Below are 26,636 nucleotides of genomic sequence, written 5' to 3'. Positions count from 1 at the left end.
TCCTGGTGCGAGTTGACGCGCGTGGTAATGCTTCCCGTCACTGAAGGACACTGGTGTACTTGTTCTTTGTAGGTCCTTGGTTGAGGGAATGTTACAGCTTCCAGAATGAGATTTTCACTCTGCAGCGGAGTGTGCGCTGATTAGAAACTTCCTGGCAGATTAAAACTGTGTGCCCGACCGAGACTCGAACTTGGGACCTTTGCCTTTCGCGGGCAAGTGCTCTACCAACTGAGCTACCCAAGCACGACTCACGCCCCGTCCTCACAGCTTTACTTCGGCCATTATCTCGTCTCCTACCTTCTCAACTTTACAGAAGCTCTCCCGCGAAGCTTTGAGGACGGGGCGTGAGTCGTGGTTGGGTAGCTCAGTTGGTAGAGTACTTGCCCGCGAAAGGCAAAGGTCCCGAGTTCGAGTCTCGGTCCGGCACACAGTTTTAATCTGCCAGGAAGTTTCAACGTTACAGTTAACAAGAACTACAACCCACTATACGCCGAGGAGAGAGAAGTCATGCGATATCTCCCAGTATCGTGTCCGACATCGTTTCTTCATGGCGAAGTGCAGCATCTCAACCTGGTATGGACTCAAGAAGTGCTTGGAAATCTCGTGCAGAAATAATGAGACCCGCTGCCTCCACAGCCTTCCATAATTGCGGAAGTGGTGCCGGTGCGGGTCTTTTTGCACGAAATGACCTCTAGATTACTTCGCATAGATCTTCGGTGGGATTCATGTCGGACGATTTCGTTGGTCAAATCATTTGCACGGACTTTCCAAACTGTTCTTCAAACCATTCGTGAAGAATTGTGGGAAAAATGCGCACTGTCATCCATAAAAATTCCATTGCTAATGTCTTCAAATGATCTCCAAATAGCCGAACCTAACCATTCCCAGTCAATGATAAGTTCAGTTGGACCAGATGATCTAGTCCATTTCATGTAATCACACCCCATACGATTATGGAGACACTACCAGCTTGCACAGTGCCTTGTTCCTTGAATCCATGGCTTCGCGAGGTCTGCGCCACACTCTAACCCTGCCGTCAGCTCTTACCAACAGAAATCGGACTCTCCATACAGGCCGCTGTTTTCCAGTCGTCTAGGGTCCAACCGATATGCTCTCGAGCCCAGGAAAAGCGTTGCAGGTGATGTCGTGCTGGTAGCCAAAGGCAGTCACGTCGGACCTCTGCTGTCATAGCCAATTAACACCAGATTGCACCGCGATGTCGTGCTGGTAGCCAAAGGTAGTCACGTCGGACCTCTGCTGTCATAGCCAATTAACACCAGATTGCACCGCGATGTCGTGCTGGTAGCCAAAGGCAGTCACGTCGGACCTCTGCTGTCATAGCCAATTAACACCAGATTGCACCGCGATGTCGTGCTGGTAGCCAAAGGCAGTCACGTCGGACCTCTGCTGTCATAGCCAATTAACACCAGATTGCACCGCGATGTCGTGCTGGTAGCCAAAGGCAGTCACGTCGGACCTCTGCTGTCATAGCCAATTAACACCAGATTGCACCGCGATGTCGTGCTGGTAGCCAAAGGCAGTCACGTCGGACCTCTGCTGTCATAGCCAATTAACACCAGATTGCACCGCGATGTCGTGCTGGTAGCCAAAGGCAGTCACGTCGGACCTCTGCTGTCATAGCCAATTAACACCAGATTGCACCGCGATGTCGTGCTGGTAGCCAAAGGCAGTCACGTCGGACCTCTGCTGTCATAGCCAATTAACACCAGATTGCACTGCGATGTCATGCTGGTAGCCAAAGGCAGTCACGTCGGACCTCTGCTGTCATAGCCAATTAACACCAGATTCCACCGCACTGTCCTAACGGATACATTCGTCGTACGTCCAACACTGCTTTCTGCGATTATTTCACGCAGTGTTGCTTGTGTGTTAGCAATGACTACTCGACGCAAGCGCCGCTGTTACCGCTCGTTAGGTGAAGGCTGTCGGCCACTTGCGTTGTCCGTGGTGAGAGGTAATGTCTGAAATTTGGTATTCTCGGCATCGATTGATTGTTTGATTTTAACAGGAGAGCTAAAACAGATTAGGTCTGACCCGCCACTGCCCGCGCCGAAACTAGATTTATTGTGCGGTATCGCTCCCTGTGTATCTAGTAAAGCCAACCAGTGCCCTTAAATAGTGCAAGGAGTCCCTCTACCAGTTTTTTGTTAGACACAATTTCTTCAGATCTAGTTGTCCCGAAGATTCTGTATCTTTTACTCTCCAATGCCATGCATTCAAAGATTAGTTGTGTTGCAGTTTCTTCACCCTCATCACAGATCCTACATTTAGAGTTCTCTTCCATTATACCCATTGTGTGTAGGTGTTTTTTAAAGTTCCCATGGCCGGTCATCAGTCCAGTCATGAGTTTGATCTCTTTCCTGTTCAATCCCAGGATTACAGAGCTTCTTTTAAAACATGGGCATCATTACCTTACCATGTTTTTGTTTATGGACCTTGGTTCAATATCCTACGTGCTGTTTCCTAAGCCATTTCCGTAGTTCTAATTTGATCATGGCCTTGGTGATTGTCAAGACAGACTCTGGTCCAATAAATGTAGTTGTTGCCCCCATCCTAGCCAATCCATCGGCTTGTCCATTGCCACAGATCCCTGAGTGACCAGGGACCCACACTAGGTATGCCCTATTGCTTCCCCCCTAGCTCCACCAGAGCCCTGTGGCAATCTGCAACAAACTTAGATCTTGCTGCAGGAGCTGCCAATGATTTCAGGGCTGCCTGGCTGTCTGAATAGGTGTAGATGCTAAATTCATTGTAGCACCTACTCATATTGTCATCCACATATGCCTTGATTGCAGTAATTTCGGATTGGAATACAGAGGCGGCCGGCCGTAGTGGCCGAGCGGCTCTAGGCGCTACAGTCTGGAACCGCGCGACCGCTACGGTCGCAGGTTCGAATCCTACCTCGGGCATGAATAGGTGTGATGTCCTTAGGTTAGTTAGGTTTAAGTAGTTCTAAGTTCTAGGGGACTGATGACCTCAGAAGTTAAGTCCCACAGGGCTCAGAGCCAATACAGAGGCCAGTTTCCGTAGAGAGATGCTGCTCTCCAGTCTTGGCTGAACCCCGTACAATCCTGCCCCAACGCCTTGATCTCTTTTCGACCCAGCGGTGAACCAAACGATGTCCCCCGTACGGTGTCGAACTGTTTTCTCCCACTGCTCCCTACTTCCAATTATTATGTTGTAAGGCTTGTCGAAGTAGTTGGGAGTTATTATATAGTCGGCAGGCATTTCCCCAGCCGTACCTATATTTACCTCACTCACTATGTTACTGTGTGATTCTGCATATCGGAATGAGACCCAGTTTTGGCCAGTTTTAGGTCTGTATGCCACAGCTGCTGCCTCCATTTTAACCGAAAGGTGAAGTGGAGGCATATCCAGCATGGCTTCCATTCCAGCGGTTGGTGTGCTGCTAATTCCGCCCGTTATGGCTAAGCAGGCCAACCTCTGCACCTTAGCAAGCTCTTTAGCAGCAACCCGCAGTTCTGCCTTCTTCCACCACACTACGACCCCATAGGAAATCCTAGGTCTAACCACTGTGGTGTATATCCAGTGCATACATCTGGGGCTTAGGCCCCAGTTTTTGCCACAAGCCCTCCTAGCACTCACTAAAGTACTTTTTGCCTTGGAGCAGATACTCTTAATATGAGGGGTCCAAGTTAGCTTCTCATCCAAGGTTACCCCTAGATATTTCGCTGTCCCCTTCACAGATAGAGTTTCATCGAAGAGCTTTAGATTCCAACTTGCATACTGAATATGTCTCTTCGTAAATGGCACCACAACAGTCTTCTTAGGATTAACTCTCAGATCCTGTTTAATGCACCATTTTCGCACAACGTTATTCTTGGCATACTCTTGACACTGTGGATCTCGGAGTACTAAATTCGTTAATGATTTCCGAAATGGAATACCCCTACTAGGATTCCGCGTTCAAAGTCTGTGAATTCCCGCCTTGCGGCCATAATCACACTGAAAACCTTTTCACATGAATCGCCTGAGTACAAATGACGGCTCCGTCAACCCACTGCGCTTTGATTCCTCGTGTACGCGACACTGTCGCCATTCAAATATGTGCATATCGCTACCCCATGACATTTGTCACCTCAGTGTGTGACCCTTCCTCGGCTGTAGTCAGCTAAAACTGGCTTCACTTCCCGACGTGACACCGACGAATCTCCGATGAGGTGCGGGCCTTGTGTTTTGCTACTACTGCGAGTCTTGTAAATATCGCTTTTATTTACTAATTTGCCCTGCTAAAACTCTCCCCTTTTATGATTAAGACAGCCTGCGCCACCTTTCGGAGGGAGTGGGGACGTCAAAGAGTCACAAAAGTTCATATTAAGCAGTCCCTAAAACACGTAAACGTTCACTTCAGTTAGCGTATTAGTTAATAACTTCGCTTTCCGCTAGATGGTGCTGACTTACTGCTGAATAGCTTTGGTTCCGTAAAACCTTCACTGATTAGTGCCAGGTAAATGAAATAAGTACAACACTCTTGTATTTCACTTTCACTCTATATTCAAGGATTAAGATGGTGATGGATGATGGTCTATTTAAAAGGTTCCTAGCCTGGAGGAATCTAAATAGTCCGCCAATGCCGATATGCACGCGCTCTACGTCCAGATTCGCAACTAAAGGCTCAAGTTAATATCTGAATACCGGTACCTCTGAATTCACTCGTATCAGCAGATAATTTGAGTTTCTGTCGTCTATATGTCCGTAAAGTTCCAATTTAGCACTAAAGTCCTAAAATCCCTTTCATACTCCATAACTACCAACAGTCAGAGATCGTACACTACATCACTTTCAATCTCCGTAATATTCTAACAGTTTATCGTGAATCTTAACACGATAAAGTCCAAACTAATTATTGTCTCGCTGACTGACACGAGTTCCCCGCCCTTTAACGAAACAATCAAGGAAAAAAAGGGCCGCAATAATGACGATTAGACCTTTTTATAGGTTTTTCATCACAAGAGTTTAACGTCACTGCCTTCTCCATGACGGAGCTTCCGTGGCTTTGCTGTGCTTAGACGTTTAACTACTTGCTGATATACAATAATTCTGATCTGCAATTACCGAACTCTGATTCTACACTATTTTCCCCTCTAAAAATTCTATTCTTAAGTTTAAATTATTCTTTCTATAGCTTTTATCACTGTAAACCGAACCGAGGTGTTACAGCCCATAAGTCTAGATGAGGCGCGCACTTACGAGCAGATGATGAGTGGATATATGGTAGCTGAGAGACGGAATGGGTGAGTGAGACGGGGAGAGAAGGAAGAGAGGAGGGAAGGAAAACGCAAAAAAAATGGTTCAAATGGCTCTGAGCACTATGGGACTTAACATCTGTGGTCATCAGTCCCCTAGAACTTAGAACTACTTAAACCTAATTAACCTAAAGACAGAACACAGCACCCTGACCCCGCCGGGAATCGAACCCGGGAACCCGGGCGTCGGAAGCGCCCGGAAACGGAAAGCAACGGATCACATTCCCCTATGTTTCAGCTTCATCTCAACTGCAAACGTTCTTCGTGGCACGATAAGCAAATTCAAAGACGTCTTGGGAAAACAGCCGAAAATTTCTCCGATTCCAGCGGCAGGCGGATGTTGGGCTCCGCGCCGCAGCTGGCCGCACGTCTCCGTAATCTACTTTGCGCTGCGTGACTGAGCTGGCAGCCTCCGGAGGCGCCCACCAATCCGATTGGCGGGGCTCAAGTTCGTCTCTCGGAGCGGCGGTCCGCCTGCCTCCAGTATCAGCTCACAGCAGCAGCGGACTCGGTCCCTCGCGACTTGCCGCAGCCACATCCGAAATACGCTCCATTCTGCTCCGCAAACTTGCCAGCTCCGCGCCGCGGAGGAGAAGAAGGAGAAGAATGGAAACCAGACAGTGGAGAACTAGCGCTCCCTTTAATCTCTAGACACACATTATCGAGTGACACATTCACCGCGCTGATTCCTCCTGTGGCTGGCCCTCTTAGAGGAAAACTGTCTCTATTTAAATTATTCTACATAAGCAGGGGTAAAGGAAACAAAAGAAAAATTCGGAGCGGGTATTAAAATCCATGGAGAAGAAATAAAATCTTTGACGTTCGCAGATGACATTGTAATTCTGACAGAGACAGCAAAGGACGTGGAAGAGCAGTTAAACGGAATGGACAGCGTCTTGAAAGGAAGATATAAGATGACCATCAACAAAAGCAAAACGAGGATAATGGAATGTAGTCGAATTAAGTCGGGGGATGATGAGGGAATTAGATTAGGAAATGAGACACTTAAAGTAGTAAAGGAGTTTTGCTATTCGGGCAGCAAAATAACTCATTATGGTCGAAGCAGAGAGGATACAAAATGCATACTGGCTATGGCAAGAAAGGCGTTTCTGAAGAAGAGAAATTTGTTAACATCGAGTATAGATTTAAGTGTCAGGAAGTCGTTTATGAAAGTATTTGTATGGAGTGTAACCATGTATGGAAGTGAAACATGGACGATAAATAGTTTGGACAAGAAGAGAATAGAAGTTTTCGAAATGTGGTGCTACAGAAGAATCCTGAAGATTAGATGGATACATCACATAACTAAAGAGGAGTTATTGAATAGAACTGGGGAGAAGAGGAGTTTGTGGCACAACTTGACTAGAAGAAGGGATCGGTTGGTAGGACATGTTCTGAGATATCAACGGATCACGAATTTAGTATTGGAGTGCAGCGTAGGGGTACAAATCGTACACTAAGCTGATTCAGAAGGATGTAGGCTGCAGTACGTACTGGGAGATGAAGCAGCTTGCACAGGATAGAGTAGCATGGATAGCTGCTTGAAACCAGTCTCAGGACTGAAGACCACAACAACAACAACACATAAGCCTGTTGGGAATGTTGTATACTTGAGTCTCTTGGTGTGGCGATCAATGATGAAATACCGACTAGCGACACGTTCCTTATAAAATTACCTCGGTCCAACATTTAGCTGAAAAATATATCGAGAAGTGGATAGGTTAATTCACACAATCAAAAATGGCCCTTCAGCTGGCTATAATATCTCGACATGCGTCGACATGCTGGGAGGAATGACTCCGACTTTTTTTTCTGTTCTCAATTTCGGTCGATTTTTTCAGATTCAGTGACGCAAGTTGCAACCCCTTGCCGCTAGAGTTCTCAGAATTGTAATGTGTATCACGGCGGTATGTAGCGTAAGACCATCGCTGCTGTAGACACAGCGAGCTGAAATCGAGTTTATAATCGCATAAAACGTGCGTCCAATCAAAATCCATAGAAGAATTGGATCTATGTACGGTGATGACTGTATCGACATCAGTACTGTGACAAGTGATGAAATTTGGGTTGATCTTTTGACTCTGAAAACAAGAGAACATCAATGGATTTCGGTACAGTGGACGACATTGAAGACCATACCATCAGCAGACAAACTCATGCTCGCAGTATTCTGCAAAGTTCAAGGGGTGATTCATTCGGAGTTCATACCTAAATGCACCACCATAAACTCTGCAACGTATTGCGAGACCTCCCGAAAACTGAAACAGCGATTTCGAAAAGTTATTTCACACGTGGAGCGTGGAGCACCCTCTCTTTTAGCATGACAATCCCGGGACATACACGAGCGCTGCTACATCTGCAGTCACGGACTGTGCGGCTGGTCCCGGCGGAGGTTCGAGTCCTCCCTCGGGCATGGGTGTGTGTGTTTGTCCTTAGGATAATTTATGTTAAGTAGTGTGTAAGCTTAGGGACTGATGACCTTAGCAGTTAAGTCCCATAAGATTTCACACACATTTGAACATTTGAACATTTGAAGTCCAACCGTTTGCTGAAGCCGCTGTCAAATAGTCCCGAGTGAGGAAGAGACTCTTCAAAAAGAGTGGAGAGAATTGACTGATAGCCGGCCGGTGTGACCGAGTGGTTCTAGGCGCTTCAGTCTGCAACCGCGGGACTGCTACGGTCGCAGGTTCGAATCCTGCCTCGGGCATGGATGTGTGTGATGTCCTTAGGTTAGTTAGGTTTAAGTAATTCTAAGTTCTAGGGGACTGATGACCTCAGATGTTAAGTCCTATAGTTCTCAGAGCCATTTGAACCAACTGACTGGTAAATAAGAGTATGCAGCTGTAATGTCGTGAAAGACATATATGATGTGAAAAGGTTACAGGAATTGTTAAATAATTTTATAGATGCTCCACATTTCGGTGAATGTTCAGAGAAGCGTGTCACAATTTGAGTGACTTAAGACGCAAGAGGCCACAGGTAACTGTACGGAAAACCTTATTTGCTTCTACTTCTTAAACAGATTGTCGTAATAATTGATCGATCGTAGATAAATAAATATTTCTTCTAATAATGCTTAACTTATTGAAATGATAATTAAATGGACACCCTAGCTGCAAACAGGCGTTGATATACTTCGTTGGGGACATGTTGAAAATGTGTGCCCCGACCGGGACTCGAACCCGGGATCTTCTGCTTACGTGGCAGTCGCTCTATCCATCTGAGCCACCGAGGGCACAGAGGATAGAGCCATGTAAGCAGGAGATCCCGGGTTCGAGTCCCAGTCGGGGCATACGTATTCAATATGTCCCCAACGAAGTATATCAATGCCAGTTTGCAGTTAGGGTGTCCATTTAATTATCATTTCATTCTAGTAAATCTGCATGGTCATTAACGGTAACTGTTCTTTCCGGAACAGATACTACCTTCATATATAGCTTAACTTATTGTTATCCAGTGTTGCCATAAAACAGCAAGTGCCTAACTGTTATAAAGTTACACATTATTATGCCAGCCCAAGCAAATTTTACCGACTGCTGCGCTTCACTTCACAATGACGCAGATACATGGCATTATTTTTTAACATCGTCACCAAGTCTCTGTAAACAGCTGTCGGACCGCTGTACCAATCTTTCAGCAATTCCAAGACAGAAATCCCTGGTCACGGAGCCATTCGAGAAACGACTTGTGAAGGTCGTCATTGTCGGAAAATCTGCGATTGCTGCAAATGAGTTCCTCGACAGCCTTGAAATTGCACTCGGTTCATGTGGCGCCAGAATTTCACCGTGATTCTTCGTGCAGTTTAGAAGTTTTGGCCACGAGAATAGTACTGGCCAGCATACTGTAGCGTGCTTTGCAGTACGTTTCGAGTTGCAGCGCCGTCTCACTCGCACGCTGAGAAGCGTCTGTTACCTGCACCGCAGCAGAACTGAGTCTGCAGGAAACCTTGAACACTTCTGACTATGCACCACTCATGTTGCGCAATGGTCTGAGTGTTGGGTGACACGTCTAACTTACCGTTGAAAGCCCCGTCGTAGCCCAACAGTAGAGAACTCTCAAAGCATGGAGTAAGAACACTCCCTGTTCACGAACAGGTCCGTTTAAATTGAAGTGCAGCTCCCCTTTTACTGCGATGAACGTAAACTGTTTCATAAACAATATATTAAACGTGGGTAGGTGCGGTGCAACGCGCGTGTGTGCATCTGTCTGTGTATACATGTGTGTGAAAGGGATAACACAAGTGATATCTGTAAACTTCGGTATTTGCATTATTATTATTATTATTATTATTATTACAAATCTTTGCCCTTCAGACAGTGTTTAACTTCAATGTTATATGATTATTTAATTTTTTCGTTTCCTTCTTCCTCTCATATTCCCAAAAATCTCTTCTTCCCACTTCGTTTGCTCTGTCCATATTTTCCGTATTTTGTTCGTTTCCTTTACTTCAAATTTCGTGTTCATAAGTTTGTTTCTGAATTTGTCTCTTTCATTTATCATTTACCTACTAATTACTGCTAGTTTTAGGTCTTCCTCTACTTCATGAAACCAGTTTTTTTTTGACTGAGCTGCTTGCTACTTCTCTTTGTGAGTCTGTTATTCTTCATTCTATGTACGTGTACATGATTTTACGTTATCTATTTATATATTTATTTTTTTGGCTCTTCATGTCTGATTCTCGGATTGTGGTAGTTTCTGACGCGTAGGGTGCTTCTGGCTGTACAACTGCATTGTAGCACCTGATTTTGTCGTGTCTTGAAAAGTTTCTTTTATTGTAGTGCGTACAGATCAGTTTGTAAATTTTATGAAGTTCCTCTATGTTCCATGTTGGATGCCTTGTTTTGTCCTCATATTTGTATATGTTCCCCTAGATACTTGAATTTTTCCACACTGTTAACTTGTCCGTATCTTGTGTTCATGGATTGTGTGTTGTTCTTTCTTTTCATGTACTGCTTTTCCTCATTTGATATCTGTAGACGTGTTTCGGTAGAAACATCATGTAAGTATTCCAGTGTTTCTTGTGCTTCTTCACTATTGCTACCGAGTATTGCCAGGTCACCTACAAATGCCAAACGTTTTATGAGTGTCTTGTTAGCACGTTTTCTCATCTGATATCTGTATATGTGTTTTGGCAGTGACTTCGTGTAAGTATTCCACTGCTGCTTGTGCTTCTTGCTTCTTGCTACTAGGTATTGCCAAATCATCTGCAAACGGCATGCATTTCATTACTGTCTTATTTGCACATGCTCTTGCTAGTTAAACCACTTTTACTTTTTCTTCCAGTTGTATGATAATTTTGTCCACAAGCATGTTGAATAAAAGCGGTGTGAGACTGTCTGTCCTCTCGGTCTACCTCCTATGGTTCTGAGATTTTTCCCTTAAACTTTATTTTGAATATGATGTCTGTGGGTGTGTTAATTCTTCCGTTCATTCAATATTGTAGCTTCTCAAAGAGAGGATGCCGGTCTGTGGATTTATAAGCCTCTTGAAGTCCACGAATATGATTACAGTGTTGCTCGTCTGTCTGACCATCAGGGGCGTTCGCAAGTTCCAAATCTGTTCGGTACAGGATCTTCCTTTTTAGGAACCTACACAATATTAACCTACCTTTGTATTGGCTTGTGGTTCTCGTCTGTTGAGTAATGCCTTGGAGAGAATTTTTTAAGTGACCGGTCTTGTCGCCCTTTTTTTGGAGTGTGTGTCTCCACGCACATTTTCATTTCTGTGGAATTTTCCCTGCAGACCATATTTGTGCGAGAATTTTATAAATTTTCTCTGTGATTTTTTGGTCTTTGAGTTTGCAGATGTCGGAGACGATGCCACCTTCTCCTGGGCCCTGTTTTTTTTTGTGATCTCCTCTATCTCTGTTATTTTAGGCGGTTCCGAATTTGAATTTGGTATTATTTTCGTGAAGTGTAATTTTTCTGTTGCTTCTCGTAGATGAGTAGTTTATCAAAGTATTTTTTCAAGTACACTATAGATATTAGTTCAAAAAAACATAAATGTTGAGGCTAAAAGCCATAAAAAACGTCTTACATGTGAAAACGTCGTATCGATGTTCAGTTGTCACTGTCAAGTTGTGAGTAAGGAAAGGAACATCGTCCGATCACAGAAGCATCATCAGGGACGCTTAGGCCCCTGGATCTCTGTTTAATCTGTTCGCGCGCAGCTTCAAGTCAATAAGACTGTACGAAATTCAGTGAATGACGGAGTGCCGCGTGAGAAAGGAAAGGAAAAACAAAGGGAAAGTGCTTATTTTGTTAGAATGTTGGGGATTGACAGAGATCATTAACTCTTCCTGTTGTTGTTGTGGTCTTCAGTCCAGAGACTGGTTTGATGCAGCTCTCCATGCTACTATATCCTGTGCAAGCTTCTTCATATCCCAGTACTTACTGCATTCATCTGTATTCTTACTGCATTCTTACTGTATTCATCTCCTGGTCTACCTCTACGATTTTTACCCTCCACGCTGCCCTCCAATACTAAATGGGTCATCCCTTGATGCCTCAGAACATATCCTACCAACCGATCCCTTCTTCTAGTCAAGTTGTGCCACAAATTTCTCTTGTTCCCAATTCTGTTCAGTGCCTCCTCATTAGTTATGAGATCTACCCATCTAATATTCAGCATTCTTCTGTAGCACCACATTTCGAAAGCTTCTATTCTCTTCTTTTCCAAACTATTTATCGTCCATGTATCACTTCCATGCATGGCTACACTCCATACAAATACTTTCAGAAAAGACTTCCTCACACTTAAATCTATACTCGATGTTAACAAACTTCTCTTCTTCAGAAATGCTTTCCTTGCCATTTCCAGTCTACATTTTATATCCTCTCTAATTCGACCATCATCAGTTATTTTGCTCCCCAAATAGCAAAACTCATCTACTACTTTAAGTGTACCATTTCCTAATCTAATACCCTCAGCGTCCCCCGACTTAATTCGACTACACTCCATTATCCTCGTTTTGCTTTTGTTGGTGTTCATCTTATATCCTCCTTTCAAGACACTGTCCATTCCGTTCAACTGCTCTTTCAAGTCCTTTGCTGTCTCTGACAGAATTACAATGTCATCGGCGAATGTCAAAGTTTTTATTTCTTCTCCATGTATTTTAACATCTACTCCGAATTTTTCATTTGTTTCCTTTACTGCTTGCTCAATATACAGACTGAATAACATCGGGGATAGGCTACAACCCTGTTTCACTCCCTTCCCAACCACTGCTTCCCTTTGATGTCCCTCGACTCTTATAACTGCCATCTGGTTTCTGTGCAAATTGTAAATAGCTTTTCTCTCCCTGTATTATACCCCTGCCACCTGCAGAATTTGAAAGAGATTATTGCAGTCAACATTGTCAAACGCTTTCTCTAAGTCTACAAATGCTAGAAGAGTAGGTTTGCCTTTCCTTTATCTATCTTCTAAGATAAGTCGTAGGTTCATTATTGCCTCACGTGTTCCAATATTTCTACGGAATCAGAACTGATCTTCCCTGAGATCGGCTTCTGCCAGCCTATTGTGGCGAATATATCAAAGCTCTGTTGCTACCTAAGGAGTGGAAATGGATACAAAGGTTTTAAATGGAGATGAAAAACGACATTGGTAGCTATTCTACTATAAGTCCTGAGTCTTTCATTTGAGGGTGAGGGAGACGCGTCTCCACCCAGCGGAGAGGGCAGCAGGCCGGGACTCGTCCACACAGCGACAGGCTTCACGCCACAGGTCAGCGACCCAGAGCGGGTGTGTGCAACTGTACTGTTTGCTTGCGGACGGCCCATTGATACAACGAGCCGGAGAAAGTACATGGTCGGTAGCCGCCCCCGTAGCAACGTTCCTCATGCACGTCAAGTTACGATGATCGCCCAGAAATTAACGCTCTACATTTTTCCTCCAACAGTTATTTATTCCGAACTGTTACATTACACATACAAAAGAATGACATCCACACATATCATTGCTCTACAAAATCTCCTTCCAGTTCTATGGCCTTTCTCCAGCAGGTTACAAAGGCGTGCGTGCCCTGTCGGTCGTTGTTCTGGTCATGAAGCCATTTCTTCAGTGTGCGTCTTCAAAATGTACTCCATGAACGTTGTTCATTAATAGCCAAAACAAACAGAAGTCTGGAAGAGCTAGGTCAAGGCTTTAGGGTGGATAGTGTAGCATTGTCCTACCATGTTTGGTAATGTGTTCAGATATCCTCGAGCTTACGTACTGCTGAGCGTTAACGTCTTTAATCAAAACATCTCATGGGTTGTTACGACACCGAAGTTGCCGAAAACGCTGCTTCATTGTGGTTAAAGTGTTCACGTATGCCTCCAAACTTACGGTACAGCCACTTGGCATCACTTCGAGGAGAATCATGGGCCCAACACAGAGTCATCATGATCTCAGCAGGGGAAGAAGTTGCTTTGATTTTTTTCCTGAGGACCGTGAGAATGACACAAAACGTTGCAACGACGTAGAATAATTGTTTCTGTGAGATATGTTTTCCGCCGCAACACAGAGCGGAATAAATCTCGTACACACTTTTGAGTATCCAAGAGCTCCGATAATAGGATCCTCACTTCTCTTGCTGCTTGCCAGTAGCAGCGTCAGCTGCCCAGTCGCAGTGTGTCGATCTTTGCAAACGAGTGCATCAGCACGCTGCAGCAGGTCTGGTGTGGCAGCCGTGGGCAGCCACCACACTCGCTGCGAATGTTTGGAACTCCGCCGAAACGCCTTTTGATTAACTCACCCTCTGCACCCAGCTACCGACTGAATATTTTCCGCCGGCCGGAGTGGCCGTGCGGTTCTAGGCGCTTCAGTCTGGAACCGCGCGACCGCTACGGTCACAGGTTCGAATCCTGCCTCGGGCATGGATGTGTGTGATGTCCTTAGGTTAGTTAGGTTTAAGTAGTTCTAAGTTCTAGGAGACTGATGACTTCTGAAGTTAAGTCCCATAGTGCTCAGAGCCATTTGAACCATTTTTTTTAAATATTCTCCATAGGTTTCACACAAAAATCTGTCAATATTCCCCATACTTTCTTTCCCCGCAGTAAGAAATTCAGTGACGATACGCCGCTTGTAACGTAACTCACGCCGTTTTGTAACACTGATGTAGTCACGCTAGGATACGGACATTTTCCCTGCGCACTCAGGAAACTTCTAAGACTTCTTAGCTTATGGTTTGTATTCGCGACACTGTTGGCATCTGGGGATATTAATTTCTAGGCGATCTCGCAGACAACAAACACAAGGCAAACTGAGGGTAGCGAGGTTCTTATTCTTTTTTAATTAACTGTTTAGGTACATCTGTAGAAAAAAAATTCTCTCTCTTAACACTCATGATGGCGTGTCAATAACATTACATTCTTTCCATTGTTGAAAACAATGCCAACATCTTAGTGAAGATTGCTACACTCGTAACATTACGGGCAGCGTTCATCACTCAAGTGTTAGCTTTCGCCAATAATGTTAGTGACCCAGCACATACGAGAACTCACGTAAATTCTTCTGGTACAAATATTGGTCAGGGTGGTTTAAGACGCTGCATTCTGACAACTTAAATAATCAAACTTAGTGACTTGAGCATGAGGCGCCGCTGTTAGGGCATTGTGTACTCGAAGCATCATGTCTGGCTACAGTCCTCTCAGAGACGCAGAGATCTTTCTCATTCTCGAAGAATCTTAAGATGACCCTAGCGATTGTTTTGATGCTGATGCCACGGATGAAGATCCTACTTACGATTTATCTAACTCAGGTAAGAGAAAAATCACCTACAACAACAACCGAAAATTTATAGCAGTCATTTTGCATAAGAATGTTATCGAGCGCTCTTCAATTGCGAGTCACTGGAGCACAATTGAGAAATACGTCGTTTGAGTCTGGTGTATGCAATGTACGGTTTGTATGGAACCATGTTTCCAGCTATACCACACAAAAAAGAACTGTTTGAAATATTAAATCGTTCTCGTAATATAGTCTTCCTTTTCATAGTATACACAAATCTGTAGTGGCACTCTCATCTTTTATTCCTGACCTAAGAAGGCAGAGAGTGTGCTGTTGTAGACCTTGATTTCGTTTTGTACTCATTCATTTTACTCGTAAAGTTTAAACTAAATGCTACTTAAATTTTTTGCATTGAGAAAGGAAATCATTTTCTCGCCGTATGACGATGAGAGGTTTACCACAAGAACAATGTAATCAACATTCATTTTAAAAGCAATTAATAACTTTTATTTGAAATCAAGAAATATACGTAATTTCGCATTGTTTCTTCAGTTTGTACCAGAGAGTGAAATACTAGTGACAATGTGCGGCACTGAATGAAGCAGGCGGATACAATGGGCTCACGTACGGTGGGTAGTATTACTTACGTGACCGGCACTGGAAGTGTTATGTTAGTTCTAGCGATCATGGCAGGAAAATAGACGGTGGCATGGTTTTGCAGTGATATGTACTCACAAATTTCTCACGAGCTTCCAGACACGTGAAGTGATTTAAAATTCACGAGCTTTCAGCCGACTTCTCCTCCGCCATTGTCAAGAGGTGACTGTCTTTTGGTATCTGTTGCCGTTATCAAACATCCATGCTGTCTTCTGTGACGTCACTGGAGCTCGCTCCAGCGCAGTACAAGGTAATGTTTTCATTGCGCGCCCGTTTCAACCTTCCGATATCTGGGTCCCAAGTCCTACTTAATTGCAGGCCACAGTTATTATTAAGGTTGTTGCTAGAAATTTTTATTTCGATTGCTTCTTTTATCACGCTATTCCAGAAACTATTAGTCCATGTAGCGGGCAGTTGTGCCCAAGCGGTTCTAGGCGCTCCAGTCCGGAACCGCGCAGCTGCTACGGTCGCAGATTCGAATCCTGTCTCGGGTATGGATGTGTGTGATGTCCTTAGGTTAGTTAGGTTAAAGTAGTTCTAACTCTAGGTACTGATGACCTCAGATGTTAAGTCCCATAGTGCTTAGAGCGATTTGAACCATTTGAATATTAGTCCATGTAATAACAGATCTCTTCGAATTCAAAACAATGTCCGTTTTCTGGAGCACTCTCTGCTACCACTGATTTCTGAGGGTACCGAAGACGAAAGCATCTCTCGTGTTCTACACACCACCGTTCAATAGTACGCTCAGTGTGTGCAACATAAACTGTCCACACCCGCACGGAATTTTATATACTTCTGGCGTTTGAGAACCAAATTGTCTTTCACACGCCTCGTGAGTTGCCGAGTTGTTGTTGGAGCCCTGAAGACCGAATAGATTTTACACATGTTTAAGAGCCAGCTAGTCTTTCCTTTTACTAAGTCACAGAACGTCTGGGCTCTTCTGCTTCCGTGTCCTCGGGAAGATGGCTTGGCAGTCTAGCGGTTGTTGTAGTTTTTTTCCTTGAATACTTTCCGTAAGTTGCTCAGTTCCTTCTGCAGGTTTGCAGTGTGTGAGACGGTTTGCGATGGATGCACCAGAGTCTTCAGAACAGAACTGTCTGCGATGGATGGTGATAGCTGTTAACGTGCAGATATAGGACTGTGTAGGTGAGTTTCCGGTAAACACTGTACTGAGACACACATTTGTTTTACGGCAGGCGATGGCATCAAGTAAGGGCAAGGTACCGTCTGTCTCTACCTCCATCGTGAATTTGATGTGGTCGTGGATGCTGTTGTGGTTCAAGAATTCTCCCAGCATTCTTCGTCCATGAGGCCAGACAAGGAAGGTAACAACAAAAGCAAGTAGGCCTTGCAAAGCCGTGTCCAGGGCGATGTCGTCTAAGTGTGAGGGTCACCCCAAAAGAAATGCACACTATTTTTTTTTTAAATCCATCTTTTATTCTACATGTTTGAAAGTTTTACGGTGTATAGATATATCTTTTAGGAACAATATTTTCATTTCTCCACATAATTTCCATCCCTCTCAAATGCCTTACGCCATCTTTGAACCAGCGCCTGTATACCCGCACGGTAAAATTCTGGACCAACCTGTTGCAGCCACTGTTTGGCAGCGTGCACAAAGGATCATCATCTTCAAATCTTGTTCCACGAAGAGAGTCTTTCAGTTTCCCAAAGAGATGATAGTCACATGGAGCCAGGTCAGGACTGTAAGGCGGGTGTTTCAGTGTTGTCCATCCGAGTTTTGTGATCGCTTCCATGCTTTTTTGACTGACGTATGGCAATGCATTGTCGTGCAACAGCAAAACATCCTGCTTTTGCCGATGTGGTCGAACACGACTCAGTCGAGCTTGAAGTTTCTTCAGTGTCGTCACATATGCATGAGAGTTTATTGTGGTTGCACTTGGCATGACGTCCACAAGCAAGGGTCCTTGGGAATCGAAAAACACCGTAGCCATAACTTTTGCAGCAGAAGGTGTGGTTTTGAATTTTCTTTTCTTGGGTGAATTTGCACGATGCCACTCAATTGATTGCCTCTGATTGTCTCTGGTGTGAAATGATGGAGCTATGTTTCATGACCTGTCACAACTCTTCCAAGAAATTCATCTCCACCATTCTCGTACTGTTCCAAAAGTTCACTGCATACCGTTTTTCTTGTTTCTTCGTGAGCCACTGTCAATATCCTGAGAACACACTTGGCACAAACCTTTTTGAACGTCAACACTTTCAGTATTCTGCAAACACTTCCTTCCCCTATCCCAACGTAGCGTGACAATTCGCTCACTGTGATGCGTCTGTCAGCAGTCACTAATTCGTTAACTCTCTGCACATTGTCTGGAGTGTGTGCAGGACGAGACCTGCCGCTGCGAGGACAATCCTCAATATTGCCGTGCCCGCTTTCATCCGGTAACCTGCTTGCCCACCGACTAACTGTACTGCGGTCGACAGCAGCCTCTCCATACACCTTTTTCAACCTCTTGTGGATGTTTCCCACTGTCTCGTTTTCACAGCACAGGAATTCTATGACAGCACGTTGCTTCTGACGAACGTCAAGTGTAGCAGCCGTCTTGAAGACATGCTGTAACGGTGCCACTCACGGGAACAGGTTGAACTAAGTTTGAAAACAAGCGGGAAGGATGTATCTACACACTGTAAAACTTTCACACATGCAGAGTGAAAACTGTATTTTTCCAAAAATAGTGTGCATTCCTTTTGGAGTGACGCTCGTGTTTCATAAACAGGATGGCTATAACTGGAGATAATGGGCTCCTCACCGCGACGCCAAGACCTCTCAGACAGACAGAAGCTAAACGATGTCAAAGTTGGCGTAAGGAGGGCTATGCGTAGAGCGTTCAGTGAATTATAAACTAAAATTTTATGTACCGACTTGACAGAAAATCCTAGGAAGTTCTGGTCTTACGTTAAATCAGTAAGTAGATCGAAACAGCATATCCAGTCACTCGGGATGATAGTGGCATTGAAACAGAGGATGACACGCGTAAAGTTGAAATACTAAACACCTTTTTCCAGAGCTGTTTCACAGAGGAAGACCGCACTGCAGTTCCTTCTCTAAATCCTCGCACGAACGAAAAAATGGCTGACATCGAAATAAGTGTCCAAGGAATAGAAAAGCAACTGAAATCACTCAACAGAGGAAAGTCCACTGGACCTGACGGGATACCAATTCGATTCTACACAGAGTACGCAAAAGAACTTGCCCCCCTTCTAACAGCTGTGTACCGCAAGTCTCTAGAGGAACGGAGGGTTCAGAATGATTGGAAAAGAGCACAGGTAGTCCCAGTCTTCAAGAAGGGTCGTCGAGCAGATGCGCAAAACTATAGACCTATATCTCTGACATCGATCTGTTGTAGAATTTTAGAACATGTTTTTTGCTCGCGTATCATGTCATTTCTGGAAACCCACAATCTACTCTGTAGGAATCAACATGGATTCCGGAAACAGCGATTGTGTGAGACACAACTCGCTTTATTTGTTCATGAGAACCAGAAAATATTAGATACAGGCTCCCAGGTAGATGCCATTTTCCTTGACTTCCGGAAGGCGTTCGATACAGTTCCGCACTGTCGCCTGATATACAAAGTAAGACCCTACGGAATATCAGACCAGCTGTGTGGCTGGATTGAAGAGTTTTTAGCAAACAGAACACAGCAGGTTGTTCTCAATGGAGAGAGGTCTACAGACGTTAAAGTAACATCTGGCGTGCCACAGGGGAATGTTATGGGACCATTGCTTTTCACGATATATATAAATGACCTAGTAGATAGTGTCGGAAGTTCCATGCGGCTTTTCGCGGATGATGCTGTAGTATACAGAGAAGTTGCAGCATTAGAAAATTGTAGCGAAATGCAGGAAGATCTGCAGCGGATAGGCACTTGGTGCAGGGAGTGGCAACTGACCCTTAACATAGACAAAGGTAATGTATTGCGAATACATAGAAAGAAGGATCCTCTATTGTATGATTATATGATAGCGGAACAAACACCGGTAGCAGTTACTTCTGTAAAATATCTGGGAGTATGCGTACGGAAAGACTTCAAGTGTCCACTGGCGGGTGGCAGGTTGGGATTCATTGGGAGAGTGCTTAGAAAATGTAGTCCATCAACAAAGGAGGTGACTTACAAAACACTCGTTCGACCCATACTTGAGTATTGCTCATCGGTGTGGGATCCGTACAAGGTCGGCTTGACAGAGGAGAAGATCCAAAGAAGAGCGGCGCGATCCGGCACAGGGTTATTTGGTAAGCGTGATAGCGTTACGGAGATGTTTAGCAGACTCAAGAGGCAGACTCTGCAAGAGAGGCGCTCTGCATCGCGGTGTAGCTTGCTGTCCAGGTTTCGAGAGGGTGCGTTTCTGGATGAGGTATCGAATATATTGCTTCCCCCTACATTTACCTCCCGAGGAGATCACGAATGTAAAATTACAGAGATTCGAGCATGTACGGAGGCTTTGCGGCAGTCGTTCTTCCCACGAACCACACGCGACTGGAACAAGAAAGGGAGGTAATGACAGTGGCACATAAAGTGCCCTCCGCCACACACCGTTGGGTGGCTTGCGGAGTGTAAATGTAGATGTACATGTAGACGCAGTCCATCTGACTAAGGTCGCAAAATTTAAAGCACTTGCCGCGGCAGGAAGCTCGAGAGAATTTTATCAGACAGTACCGGGAAGTCGACGATGCAGACGACAGAGAAATTGTAGTAAGTGTAGGGTAAGCCCGCCCGGTTTGCCGTGCGGTCTAACGCCTGGTCCCCGGCACGAATCCGCTCGGCGGACTTGTGTCGAGGTCCGGTGAGCCGGCCAGCCTGTGGATGGTTTTTAGGCGGTTTTCCATCTGCCTCGGCGAATGCGGGCTGGTTCCCCTTATTCCGCCTCAGCTACACTATATCGGCGATTGCTGTGCAAACAAGTTCTCCACTTAGGTGTACACCGCCATTACTCTATATAGCTTCCCCAGTGCTATATTACGAAAAGACTTAGAAAACGGTATTTATAAAGAAGAGTCATTTAAAATTTGAATAATAAGTGGACACTAGCCGCTCAGGCGAACATACATTTTTCTCTACATTATAATGATTTCTCCGTGTAAGTTTCGAGGGCAAAGAAATATAACAAAATAATCTAAAGAGACGACAAGATACGCTCTTTTGTTAATTTTTTAGTCGTCTTCACTTCTTCTCTTGTCTTGGTTGCATGTAGACGGACATCTTGCGAGTGCTGGAAAATTTAAGCATATTTGTATGAATTAAGCAGATAATATATTGATTTAATATTATTGTGCACTTTTAATTTGTAAGAGGTAATCCCGATTGCATGTCCGCCTTCCTTGAATTAACCTGCATTCAAGTATTTACAGTTCAACAATCGCAGCGTCCGATGCAGCCAACGACGCCATTACGTGGCGATATTAACTTATAAAAATTCAGCGGAAGCGAAAAACTCGCCCGCTATTAACATAATATTCATTCTACTCCACAGGTGCCCGACGTTGCAGAAAATACGTAGCTTTAAGATTCTTATTTTCAGTACCACAGCCGAGAGTTAGAGTCAGGACTCCGACTATAATGCAATGGTTAACGGAGGAAAGAAAAAATATTCTCGCGCGTGTCTGGGCCGCAATTGTAATTAATAACTAAAGATCTTTTGCTTTAAAGTGAGCTGACTAGCCGAGGAAATTAATATGAAAAGTTTATTACATTGTTCAGCTTATATGCTCATGTTTTAAGATTCAGTGAGTCTAACGTTCATTAACGTAACAAATAATTCGAGATTAATATTGTTAAAAAGGAGAACTTCAGAAAAGCATCTAATCGTAAAACAAAATTGAGTGAAATATCATTTTTATTAAGGCCCACCACGTAAGTCGGCAACAATCAAAATAATAATAATACATTAAATTACGACGGACGCGAGATCTCTACCATGCAAACATAGGAGGTGCACTCGTCCGGGGGGGGGGGGGGGGGGGTCCACCGGGGGCCGAACCGCACAATAACCCTGGGTTCTGTGTGGGGCGGCGGAGGGTTGAAGTGGACTGCGGTAGTCGTAGTGGGTTTATGGACCACTGCGGCTGAGGCGGGGACGGAGACTCTCCGTCGTTTCTAGGTCCTCGGTTAAAATAACATAACACAACAAGTGTAAGGTAATCTCGAGGTCAATGTAATTCGCTAAAATTAATAAAATTTGTAAAAAAATTGGTTCAAATGGCTCTGAGCACTATGAGACTTAACATCTGTGGTCATCAGTCCCCTAGAACTTAGAACTACTTAAACCTAAATAACCTAAGGACAACACACACATCCATGCCCGAGGCAGGATTCGAACCTGCGACCGTAGCGATCCTGCGGTTCCGGACTGAGCGCCTGAACCGCTAGACCACCGCGGCCGGCAATAAAATTTGTAAATTTGTGATAACATCTTATGGGACCAAAGCGTAGCTCATCGGTCCCTAAGCTAATCTAACTTAAACTAACTTACGCTATGGACAACACACACACCGATGCCCGAGGGAGGAGTCGAACCTCCGACGGAGGCAGCCGCGCGGACCGTGACAAGACGCTACCCCGTGCGGCGGTTAATTGTTGTTGTTGTTGTTGTTGTTGTTGTGGTCTTCAGTTCTGAGACTGGTTTGATGCAGCTCTCCATGCTACTCTATCCTGTGCAAGCCTCTTCATCTGCCAGTAGTTACCGCAACCTACGTCCTTCTGAATCTGCTTAGTTTATTTATCTCTTGGTCTCCCTCTATGATTTTTACCCTCACACTGCCCTCCAATGCTAAATTTGTGATCCCTTGATGCCTCAGACCATGCCCTACCAACCGATCCCTTCTTCTTGTCAAGTTGTGCCACAAACTCCTCTTCTGCTCAATTCTATTCAAAACATCCTCATTAGTTATGTGATTCACCCATCTAATCTTCAGCATTCTTCTGTAGCACCACATTTCGAAAGCTTCTATTCTCTTCTTGACCAAACTATTTATCGTCCATGTTTCACTTCCATACGTGGCTACACTCCATAAAAATACTTACAGAAACGACTTCCTGACACTTAAATCCTTACTCGATGTTAACAAATTTCTCTTATTCAGAAACGCTTTCCTTGCCATTGCCAGTCTACATTTATATCCTCTCTACTTCGACCATCATCAGTTATTTTGCTCCCCAAATAGCAAAAATCCTTTACTACTTTAAGTGTCTCATTTCCTAATCTAATTCCCTCAACATCACCCGACTTAATTCGAATACATTACATTATCCTCGGTTTGCTTTTGTTGACGTTGATCTTGTAGCCTCCTTTCAAGACACTGTCCATTCCGTTCAACTGCTCTTCCAAGTCCTTTGTTGTCTCTGAGCCGGCCGCGGTGGTCATGCGGTTCTAGGCGCTGCAGTCCGGAACCGCGGGACTACTACGGTCGCAGGTTCGAATCCTGACTCGGGCATGGATGTGTGTGCTGTCCTTAGGTTAGTTAGGTTTGAGTAGTTCTAAGTTCTAGGGGACTGATGACCTAAGATGTTAAGTCCCGTAGTGCTCAGAGCCATTTGAACCATTTTTTTGTCTCTGACAGAATTGCAATGTCATCGGTGAACCTCAAAGTTTTTTTTTTTCTTCTCCATGGATTTTAATACCAACTCGGAATTTTTATTTTGTTTTCTTTACTGCTTGCTCAATATACAGATTGATTAACATCGGGGAGAGGCTACAACCCTGTCTCACTCCCTTCCCAACCGCTGCTTCCCTTTCACGTCCCTCGACTTTTATAACTGCCATCTGGTTATTGTACAAATTGTAAACAGCCTTTCGTTCCCTGTATTTTACCCCTGCCACCTTTAGAATTTGAAAGAGAGTATTCCAGTCAACATTGTCAAAAGCTTTCTCTAAGTCTACAAATGCTAGAAACGTAGGTTTGCCTTTCCTTAATCTTTCTTCTAAGATAAAGATAAGTCGTAACGTCAGTATTGCCTCACGTATTCCAATATTTCTACGGAATCCAAACTGATCTTCCGGCGGTTAATTACAGTTAATAAAATACACTACTGTTGTTAAGGTACCTGTAAAGGTGCGGTTCCACATCCTCCTGGTTATGTTACGGCCATCCATCTCGTCGCTGCCGTGGTAGAGGGTCTCGTTGAGCGCGATGGCGTACAGCAGGACGGCATCGTAGAAGGCGGTGACGAACGTGGAGATGGACTTGCCGGCGAACGTGTAGTTCTGCTCGGTGCGCGCGATGTCCTTCACCTGCTGCGAGAAGCTCCGGTAGGAGTCGCTGCGCGGCGTCGCCGCCGTCACAGTCAGCAGAGCCTCGTAGGCGCGGCGCGCGCGCTCGTTGCGCTCCGGGGGGTCGCCTTCCACGTACCACGGCTGCACCGGGTCGTCACCGCTGTCCATGCTGCAACACACGGCGCCCGCCGGCCGTCACCTCTGCTCCCACTGCAGCCACAGACTGATTTCTGAACACTTAACAAGCAGGACGCAAAATGTTGTACTGACCCATTCAGACAAGGTGGAAGGGGAGAATGTCTTAGGAACCGGGAGACAGCACAAAGGGGTCAATTTGGGACAAATTTTATTCCGTACTCTGGAGAGCCAAAGAAACTGCTACACCTTCCTAATATCACGTAGGGCAACCGCGACCACGCAGAAGTGACGCAAAACACGACGTGGCATGGACTCGAATGGCTCAGATGGCTCAGAGCACTATGGGACTTAACATCTGAGGTCATCAGTCCCCACCCGGCCGAAGTGGCCGTGGGGTTCTAGGCACTGCAGTCTGGAACCGCGCGACCGCTACGGTAGCAGGTTCGAATCCTGCCTGGGGCATGGATGTGTGTGATGTCCTTAGGTTAGTGAGGTTTAACTAGTTCTAAGTTCTATGGGACTAATGACCTCAGAAGTTGAGTCCCATAGTGCTCAGATCCATTTGAACCATCATCAGTCCCCTACAACTTAGAACTACTTAAACCTAACTAACCCAAGGACATCACACACATCCATGCCCGAGGCAGGATTCGAACCTGTGACCGTAGTGGTCGCGCGGTTCCAGACTGAAGCGCCTAGAACCTAAGGACACCACACACATCCATGCCCGAGGCAGGATTCGAACATGCGACCGTAGTGGTCCCGCGAAATGGCTCTGAGCACTATGGGACAACATCTGAGGTCATCAGTACCTAGAGTTAGAACTACTTAAATCTAACTAACCTAAGGACATCACACACATCCATGCCCGAGGCAGGATTCGAACCTGCGACCGGAGCGGTCGCGCGGTTCCAGACTGTAGCGCCTAGAACCGCTCGGCCAACCCGGCCGGCCAGTGGTCGCGCGGTTCCAGACTGAAGCGCCTAGAACCGCTCGGCCACACTGGTCGGCCATGCACTCGACTAATGTCTGAAGTAGTGCACGAGGTAATTGACACCATGAATACTGCAGGGCTGTCCATGAACCCGTTAGAGTACGAGGGGATGGAGCTCTCTTCTGAACACACTGCAAGGATTCCTTGATATGATCAATAAATTTCATGTTTCGGGAGTTTGATGGCCAGCGGATGTGTTGTAAGGTGCCAGGACATGGGCACTTACACGTTAGCTTACCAACGTTAGTATTAATAATAAAGGGACTGGCAAGGGCATCAGATTATGACTTTTTTGAATTATGATAAATATGACGCACTCTCTAGCAGTATTTCCTGCTTGTCTGCATGATTAAGTCACTAACTTAAAGCGTTGGTGAAAAGTGTCGGAAGTTGAGAATTGTGGAATATAAAGTCTGCAGCTGGCCATAGCTCGCCGGGCCGCCGTGGGCGGCACGTAGCGGTCACCGGAAACGCGGGACAATACGGCGCTTTTGGGGGAAGCCCGACATCCGGAGCCACCTGTGCTGGGCAACACGCGGCGAAGACGGGAATTTCGATTGCGTAGTGGCGTTATGACCTACTCGATCGTTGGGTCGATCTCAGAAATGCCGTTGGATGGATTTCGGCGATGATAGAGCGTTGGACATCGGCCGAAACTGAGTATTCTTCCGCCGAGTTCGTACGCGTGGCAGACGGGAGAATTTGTGGAGACAGAGGACTTCGCCTTCAGCGATCGACCGATACGGACTTGGGGACGGCGTCTTGGTCACCGTCTTCGAAGGGAGATATACGGTCTGTATCGCAGCACTGCACCTACACGTGTTCCGTGCAGAGTTCTGCGGTTAGAGCTCTTTGTGTGCTCAGAAGTGAGATTTTCACCAACGCTTAAGCCCTTCCAACGAATTACCTAATATTCTTGATCTGGAAGTTATCCTTGCGAGGTGCCGAGTGTTTATCTACGCAGCTTGTAACCTCCCCCTCACTTATCGACCTTAATGACAGTGAAAAATTAAACCGCGTGTACCTAATGGAAATTTGGGAAAAGCAATCGTCACCGAAGTTAATTTGTCGGTAAAGAGGGAGGAAAGGGTTACATCTAAATGAAAGGAAAAATGCAAATGAAACTGGTGGAAATTAATTTTGAAAAGGGGTAAAGTTAATAAAGAAAGTAAATGTGCAGCCATTACGTTAACAATTAACTAGCGGTAATTAGATATTTGAGATTTGAGGGAAATTACGGTCGCCAGTCCTAAGGACAATTACTCTAGTAACTGAAAAAGAAAGGTTACTACACATATAATTAGCACTAGAAGCGTGGCAACTGAAGGTTGACACGTGTAGTGTGAAAACTGAAAGTTTGTCAGAAGTAATCAGTTTCGCTACACTGACTTAATTTAGCAAAAGAATTAATAAAACCGGAAAATCGAAAGTTAATTTAGTGACTGAAGTTAATAGTGAGCTTTCTTTCTGAAGCACATCGAAATTCAGTAAACTACGGTTAGTCTTGGACTACCTCAACAATCATTTCAAAAGCTACTTGAATCTACGCAATTTAGAAATAAGAGATTTAACTTTGAACTTGAATTAAATGATTCTGAACAATTAACAATATTAAA

At 45.0% G+C, this 26,636-nt stretch overlaps 1 protein-coding gene and 1 non-coding gene across 2 annotated transcripts in view; both read right to left on the bottom strand.

Annotated features, from left to right (window-relative positions):
- Positions 1 to 26,636, bottom strand: part of LOC126481079 (atrial natriuretic peptide receptor 1-like) — a 1,220,509-nt gene that overhangs the window by 653,353 nt on the left and 540,520 nt on the right. Inside the window, exon 4 of the mRNA XM_050104566.1 lies at positions 23,720 to 24,057. Within this exon, the coding sequence (XP_049960523.1) occupies positions 23,720 to 24,057 (338 nt within the window). The remainder of the gene's footprint in view (positions 1 to 23,719; positions 24,058 to 26,636) is intronic.
- Trnat-cgu (transfer RNA threonine (anticodon CGU)) lies at positions 8,450 to 8,524 on the bottom strand. Its single transcript has one exon. It is a non-coding gene; the product is annotated as a tRNA-Thr (tRNA).

This window comes from Schistocerca serialis, chromosome 5 (assembly GCF_023864345.2).
Source record: "Schistocerca serialis cubense isolate TAMUIC-IGC-003099 chromosome 5, iqSchSeri2.2, whole genome shotgun sequence".
NCBI lineage: Eukaryota > Metazoa > Arthropoda > Insecta > Orthoptera > Acrididae > Schistocerca > Schistocerca serialis.
This window is presented reverse-complemented; position numbering and strand designations above follow the sequence as displayed.